Source organism: Atractosteus spatula, chromosome 1, assembly GCF_055471065.1.
Source record: "Atractosteus spatula isolate fAtrSpa1 chromosome 1, fAtrSpa1.hap1, whole genome shotgun sequence".
NCBI lineage: Eukaryota > Metazoa > Chordata > Actinopteri > Semionotiformes > Lepisosteidae > Atractosteus > Atractosteus spatula.
In genome coordinates, this window is record NC_142706.1 from 61906489 (window position 1) to 61914014 (window position 7526).

Genomic DNA, 7526 nt, shown 5'->3' on the forward strand with positions numbered 1-7526 from the left:
GGTAATCCTAAATTGTGATCAATTAAACATGATTAAATCACAGAAAATGCTTCATAGTGAAGGAAATCGGGGACCTACTGAACCTGCTGGCTTGGGGCTCCACAGGACCTGGGTTGGCAGATCCAGGTTCTAGATCAGACTCAAGACTGCAACTGACATGTCCTTGCTTGAAATGGGGATGATAGACATCATGGCAGAAGGACTCTAGCAGTTTTAGTAAAGCTAAGGTTTTGGTTTGCAATTTGTTAGGATAAAATATTTTATTGAACATATACATCAAAAATAGATCACAAGCACTGAAACAAAGTACAGCAGCACAACGCCTGCATATGCAGTTGAATTTTAGGGGCAACAGTGCCACCTCTTGTTCTTAAGGTGGAACTGCAAGTGACACTGGGGGACTGTCAGTCCACCAGTCCTCATGCAGCTTTTAGGAGGGGGTAGTGGGGCAAAAATCTTTAAACTCCACGAGTCAGCAGCCCTCTCCCTCTCCATCCTTGATCCTGTTGCGAAGGCTAAGCAGAAAGAATATAATTGTAAGCTTCCAGATAACCGATTGGGAGATTATATGCCTCAAGTGCAAGAAAGGCCACGTGCATGTGAAACGCCCCGTGGCAGGGCCTCACCTGCTCAGGTAGGAGTGCACGTCCTTGAAGCCGTGGTACTGCGCCAGGGGGAACAGGATGCCCGTGGGACAGCGGCCGTCACGCTGGCGACAGAAGCTGCAGTTGCAGATTCCTCTGCAGGGAGGACAGGTCCACTCCTGCGGGAGAGAGACAATCCCGATTAAAGCCGGGGCTGGAGGGGCAGCTCCTCCACTGGACTGGCTCCAGGCAGGCAGAAGTATGACCCTCCTCTCGGTGGCCAACCTTCACTTTCAGAAGAGAAAGTGGCAACTGCCTTAGGGGAAAAATCCCATTTCCAAAGAGGTTGTTCCACAAAAGGGGGGAAGGAAAGGCAGTGCTGGGGCCCTAGGTTCAAATCCAGACCTGGGGAACTATGTGGGGAGTTTGCATGTTCTCCCTACATTTGAATGGGGTTCTTCCTACAGTCCAAAGACGTACTGATGGATTGGTTAGCTTCTGAGAAAACTGGCCCAACTGTGAGTCTCTCTGCCCTGAGATGGCCTGGCAGGAGGAGCCCTGAACTGCAGGCAGCAGGTAGTATCGGGAGGCGCCAGAGAGCAAGGGAGGAAGAGCAGAGCGGCTCACTCACGGGGTCCAGAAGGGCGTCGCGCACTTCTTCGCCGTAGCGGTTGCGCAGACACGGCCCGCAGAACTGACCCTGCACCCCGCGGCAGTCCGGGTTCCGGCAGGCGGTCTTGGTGTCGACGGTCTTCTGCCGGCACTGGTGGCAGGTGGAGCCCTGTGGGAAGGCAGGCAGGCAAGGCGGGACCCCCCCCCCGTTATCGGCCAAGCGAGACACAGGACCCTCCAGCCCCTCTGGGCACACAGCAAGCCGAAAGCTGGCGTTCTCCCAGGGCTCTGCTTGACCACCGCTTTAAGAGGCGGAAACGGCTGCCCAGGAACTCACGGCGACACGGTTGTAGACCTTCTCCGCCACGCTGTCGGCCACGAGCTCCAGCTCCTCCTTGCTGATGTCGGCGACGGCCCTCACCCTGTGCGGCTGGGCCTGGCTGGGCCGGGGGGCGTGGCGCCGGCGGGGGGGGGCTCTCACCTGCCCGGGACAGTTAGCAGAGGCACGTCAAGACACCCAGCACCCCCCACCCCCGAGCTCCCGGCCGAGACACCTGGCTTTGCGCCGAGCTCGGCTGCGGCACAAACCTGAAGAAGCTGATGGGTCCGCGACCGATCCACTCGGAAAGATGTTCCCACACCCGGTCCTGGAGCCCTGAACGCCTGCTGGGCTTCATTCCAGCCAGCCTCTCAGGGACACAGCTGACCCCTTAATTGAGCTGTTGATTTGCGGACGATGCAGTTCATTTTTAGCTCCCAAAAATGTTGGAAGCTGCTTTTTTAACTACGGCACAAGCAACTGTTCCAAATTGTTGAGCTGAATTAATCTGGCCTGGAGTTAAACCCAGCAGGTGAGGGGGACCCTCCAGGACCAGGGACCCCTGTATTAGGGCAGCAGGGTGAAACACTGGATTAGCTTGTTGGGCCAGTCCTGCTCCAGTCTTGCCATCTTGCTGGTGAGATGCCCTGCCTAAAGAAATCAGAACTGTGCAGCCCCCACACCCCCAAGACAGCTCTTCCAATCACGGGTGTGATCAGATCACATCTTTATATGCACTGCTGCTGCTGCTACCCCATTTTCAGGCATCTCCAAATAACTGCCCTACAGCTGCCCAATACTTGGAATCTGCAACACTGCTTGTACAGTGTCATCGTCTACCCACCATCGCTTACCCCTCCCTCTAGAGCAGGAGCCCCTACGGACCTGGAATATATTCATGGAGCAATTGGACCAGTTAAATGACAATATAAGTCGTCAAATGCTCGGCTGGAACTGAACTCCAGAGGCCCCAGCCCACCATGGCCAAGAATGGGGATCCCAGCTCTGAATTTCCTTTTTAAAAATCACCTCACAGCTAGGTACTTAATTTGTTGATGTATGATCTTTCCTCCATTAAGTTTCAATTAAGTATTGATGGTCTGGATTGTAAGGCACCCTGGATGAGTGTATCCATTATGCAGTAAAGAAATAGTAAAAAAAAAAATTATCCTGCACTGAGAGGATCCCATCAAAATAGGAACAGCTGTTGGTACAGGTCATTTATCTGATAAGTTCACATTCACAAGAGATTTTAAAAATCTCTTCACCTTCAGGATTTGCACTCCGTTTTTGATGATTCAGTAGGTTAAGCTCACACGCTGGAATGAAGACTTGCCTACTCATCTTTGGGATCTCCAACAGCACAGTCCATTAAGTAACGTAGGGCAAGTGATTTAAATACAGCTCGAAGAAATGCAGTGGACTGGAACGGGACCAACTGCCCCTGCTCTAGGTGGGCACCCCTCCCTGTGACCCGCTGCCCACCCTCCGCCGGACAGTCACCTCCAGCAGCTGCTCCTCCAGGCTCTGCTGCAGCTCGAGGGTCTCGCTCAGGGGAGGGGAGCAGGTCACGCCCCCCATGGAGCGCGTCTGCCTGCGAGAGGCCCTCTCGGGGTTCCTCCGCTCCACCCCTTCCCGTGACCGCGAGGATCGGGGAGCACGTTTCGGCTTCTGCGTGGACAGGCAAAGAGATGCCCAGTGGGTAGCATGGTAGGCCAACATCTGCACATCACTTTCAGCACGTAGTACACGTGCACCCATGAACCAGCCAAGTCTTGTATTCTTCGGGTTCCACAGAGGTCCGGACTTCAGACGGCGACATTTTGGAGAAAATCAGATTTCATGCAGTTGGGTTATGTCCTTGATAAAGGGCTGGGTGTCCAGCACAGTGGTACAGTGGTTAGTATTGCGGCCCTGCTACACTAGGGCCCTGGGTTCAATTGCAGATCTGGGGTGCTGTCTATGTGGAGTTTGTATGTTTTCCCTGTGTTCCCATGGGTCTCCTCCCACAGTCTAAAGACGTGCTGGCAGGTTATCTGGCTTCTGGGAAAACTGTCCCTGGCATGAGGGAGTGCATCTGTCCTGACATGGACTGGTGTCCCTTCCAGGGTGTACCCTGCCTTGTGCCAGCTGTTTGCTGGGATAGGCTCTGGCTCTCCCATAACCTTGAATTGGAAGAAGTAGTTAGAAAGGGTGGATGTTGGGGGAGGGAGGGAGGGAGGGAGGATGAAATCATAAAAGTATTATGCCTAGGGAACAAGTTATGGAATCGGAGAACAAACCCTTAAAACAGTTCTTCCTGGTAGTGAAAGCCTCAGGAAGAAGAGGTCTGCATTAACAAGCATATGCTCGTTGTCTGACAAGGCCTGGCGGGATAGCAACGGCAAGGTGAAGACATTGTTAAAAACAGGGATGACTTGAACGGGCTCAGGGACCCCATTTGACTTACAGCGCGAGGCCCTTTCTCCAGGGGACGGCTCGACTTCAGGAAGGACCCAGGCATGTTGTTCAAGTCGGCCATCAACTGCGCGAGCTTGGAAAACAGAATGCAGAAACAAGAAGATGTCATCTGGCAGGAATCCCACTGGCTCGGTGGGGCACTTGTGAAGAGAAGGTTCCCAAACAAGGAGGCCATGAAATCCATCGGGCTCATTGAGCTAGTGCTCCAACCTTCTTGGCCCATGGGTCTTGCCCTGAGGTTTCCCCAGGGACTTGGTTTCAAGGTGGTCTGTGAAAGTAGTCTCTCTTAATTCCCCCCCCACCCAATTGAAATGTAATGAAACAAGGATCTAAAGGACACAACTGCATTAGATCCTTGTTTCATTACAGAGTATTAAAAGCCAATCATAAACAGGTAAGAAGCAGTGGAGCAATCATCAGTTTCGATGACTGGAGTAGTGTAGAAGTCGGGCACTATGGTCATGGAGGCTGGAGGTGCTATATTGTACTGTGGAGGGGTGTGACACACCCTTCCTGCCCTCAGGATAGCTCCCATACCCCCCACCCCTAGAATCACACTCTTCAAGGTCAGTGCCCAGTGGTGGGCTTTGTGGAATTAAAAGTTATTATTCCCGACAGGCTTTCAGAAGGGAGCTTCAGGCGATCCCAAGCCAAGTGGTTTTTAATCTAACTTGTTTACAGACGCGACCTTGCAAAGCCAAGATATTTGGCAGAACAAGTTTCCCCAGCATCAAAGAAAAAAAAACAATGGATAATCTTGCGAATTAACCTTGAGGAGCCTGGCTTTGAGAGAGAGCCGGGAACCAGATGTGACTCTCTAAGTGGGCACGTGCAGCCCCAGCCCATCTGCCCTCTGTCCAGGCATTTATCAATACCACTGGCCCAGCATATTACCGCATTTATCAATACCACTGGCCCAGCAGTCAGCACAACAGCTTCCAATAAAAGCCAACAGCTGATTTTCTCTTTCCCCCCCCCCCTTGATAAAATAACAGTGCAGCACAACATACCAAGGCATTATTGGAGACCCATGCTTTTTGCAATGCCACCCTGTGGTCTATACAAGACCATGTCCTATTTAGTAGAATCAATTAGCTTAAACAGCACGTTTAGGCTGTACTGTAAAGCATGTATTCTTTATAAGCAGTCTTTTCAAGTGGAGGAGGGCCTGCAGTATAAGGCCTGCTAGACTGGGGCTATCCCAGACCAGGGCTGGCTGCCTCTGGCCTCACTGTTCTGAGCTTTTGCAAGGAGTGAGCCACGGGCCATCTCGAGGTGCTGAATACTCTCACTCCAGCTACGATGCTCTTAAGAATGCGCCAGCGGAGGGCTCGGTGTTCTAGCACACACACAGCTTGCGTTTCTCCCTTTCGCCAGTGCAGTTGAGAAGAGGAGCTGGGCGCGGGAGGCGGGCAAGCTGAGGGGCATTCCCCAGGCGCGAGAAGGCTGGCGGCTTTAACCCCTTCCTCACCATGGCCTTGTTAGCTTGGATGTTCATGGCTCGCTTCTCCAGGAACGTGAGGCGGGACTCGTCTTCCGAGCTGGAGCTCGCGTGGGGGGCGGCGAAGATGGGCAGCTTCTCGTCTTCCTCTTCCTCTTCCTCCTCGCTGCTCGGCAGGAAAGCCCGTGGTCGCAGAGCAACCCTGAGGACAAAGCGACGTGGAGGATTGGGGTCGGGGTCAGAAGGGGCAGCTCCGACACGCTCATCATCACTGTCAGAAGTCTGGGGGAGAGAGGAGTATAGAAGAGGTTGTACAGCACAAAGAACAGATTATGGCTTTCCGAGGTGGAAAGGAGCATACGAGCTCTAAGGCTTTTATGTTTTATTCTTCCACGCACATATGAGGAAGTTACTGTTCATACATGTTACCTGGCTGTGACAAAATCGGAGCCAAGCCTAACTGTAACAAGGATCAGACAGCTGGCTGGTTGAATGGTTTCTGAAACCATTTCTGTAGGATTATATTTTTTGTTCAAGTAGGCACCTGCGTCAGCATGCGTAGGCTGCAGAGGAATAAACCTTTACTTGTTCCATACTAAAAAGAGGGAAAGAAACACTCGAAGAAGGCTCCACAGCCGAAACGTCGGATTATAATTTCTTCTTACAGAATAGCCACGGTATTATAAAAGACGTTTTTGATCACTAGTATATGCGTTTTTTGTGCCCCAGGACCCGAGATAAATCAGATTTAAAAGCCAAATGTATTATTTAAAAATGAAAAGTACAATAAATGCCAAACCCCGCCCCATCTTCAAAGACAGTTCATATGAATAGTTTTGCATAAGCGTAATGGAGTACAGACCTCTTACAAGGGAAAAAAATGTAACACTAATTTATCGCAAGAGAGGAACACTTCGTCTAAGAGCTGCATTCCAGAGCTTCACCACTGCTCCAGTCCGAATCTTTACCTCAATATTCAGGTCGCCCAAATCGCCGTCCGAAAAACCGAGGAATGTTTTTTCGCAGTCATTATCAGACTCATCCAAAAAGATATCCGCCAGCTCTTTCGAGAGAGAGGCCACCCCGAGTTCGCCATTCTCCTGTTAAAATAGGAGCAATCAGGAACCACGTGCATGGGTCTTAATAGTATTTGTAAATAACGCAGCTAGGAGCAACAAAGCAGGGGGATATTTCACCAAGACCGGTCAAAATGACAAAACGAGAGCTCGATTACACATCCTCATGAGAAAGGACATTCCCGCCGGAACCGATAGAGGTAAACTGAATTCCGAGACAGAATGATTTACCCATCACCCGAATCTGCAGTCCTATAAAATTAACGGTGGCCTTTCACTGAAGGCTCGCGTGAAGGAGTGGAAGTATTAAGTTTATTAAAAAACGAATTCGAGATCTTAAAGAAACGACGAGCAATACACTCAGTGTAAGTCTGACACTGCCTAAATAAAGGTTTACCGCAACAATAGCAAGATGAACTAAAAACATTTATTTATCCTCTAACGCAAACCGCCAACCGAGTCCAAATGATGCCACTTTTACAATTATAAAGAAGGAAGAAAGCCCTGTACCTTACTATCCATACTAACTATTGGAATGCCTCTAGCCTGTCCCGTGTACCTTTATCACAACTGTGTCCGATACAGCCTGTTGCCCTCCGCATTATAAAGGATCAGACCCGGCTCGGATTTACAAACGCTTGATTGACCGCACATATGCCAATTGCTGTGATGTTAGTTACTGATTTCATTGATAAAGTGAATTAAGGATCAAACATAAAGAATACAAAGAAAGTTTAAAAATAAAGCACTCTGCGCGGCCCAAAAAAGACCGTAGAGATTTGGGATCAAGAAGCCGCGGGAAACGGTTTTGTATGTAAGGAAGTTTAGATTGGCTGTTATTAATTATATCAATAGGAACCCAAGGAAGATATGTGCTTATTAACCACTTTTGTAGGCAAATTCTATTGGTTAAAACTTCCCAGGTCTTTCAAAGTATGCGACTGATAATAAACACGGATCGTTTTCTTGGGACAGCCGTGAGAGTCCTGTTGTCGGTGGTGTTTGCTGTTCCACAGAACGATATGTCTGGCGTC

General features: G+C 50.3%; 1 protein-coding gene across 1 annotated transcript; it reads right to left on the reverse strand.

Annotated features, from left to right (window-relative positions):
- Positions 1–472: 472 nt before the first annotated feature.
- On the reverse strand, positions 473–7014 carry LOC148841472 (cell division cycle-associated protein 7-like). The gene is made up of 9 exons (XM_088921147.1): positions 7003–7014; positions 6385–6516; positions 5447–5698; positions 3965–4048; positions 3019–3321; positions 1534–1677; positions 1216–1365; positions 627–763; positions 473–515 (listed from the first exon to the last, which is right to left on the reverse strand). The coding sequence occupies exons 1-9, from the start codon at positions 7012–7014 to the stop codon at positions 473–475; spliced, it is 1257 nt and encodes a 418-aa protein (XP_088777273.1).
- Between the last annotated feature and the right edge of the window lie 512 nt (positions 7015–7526).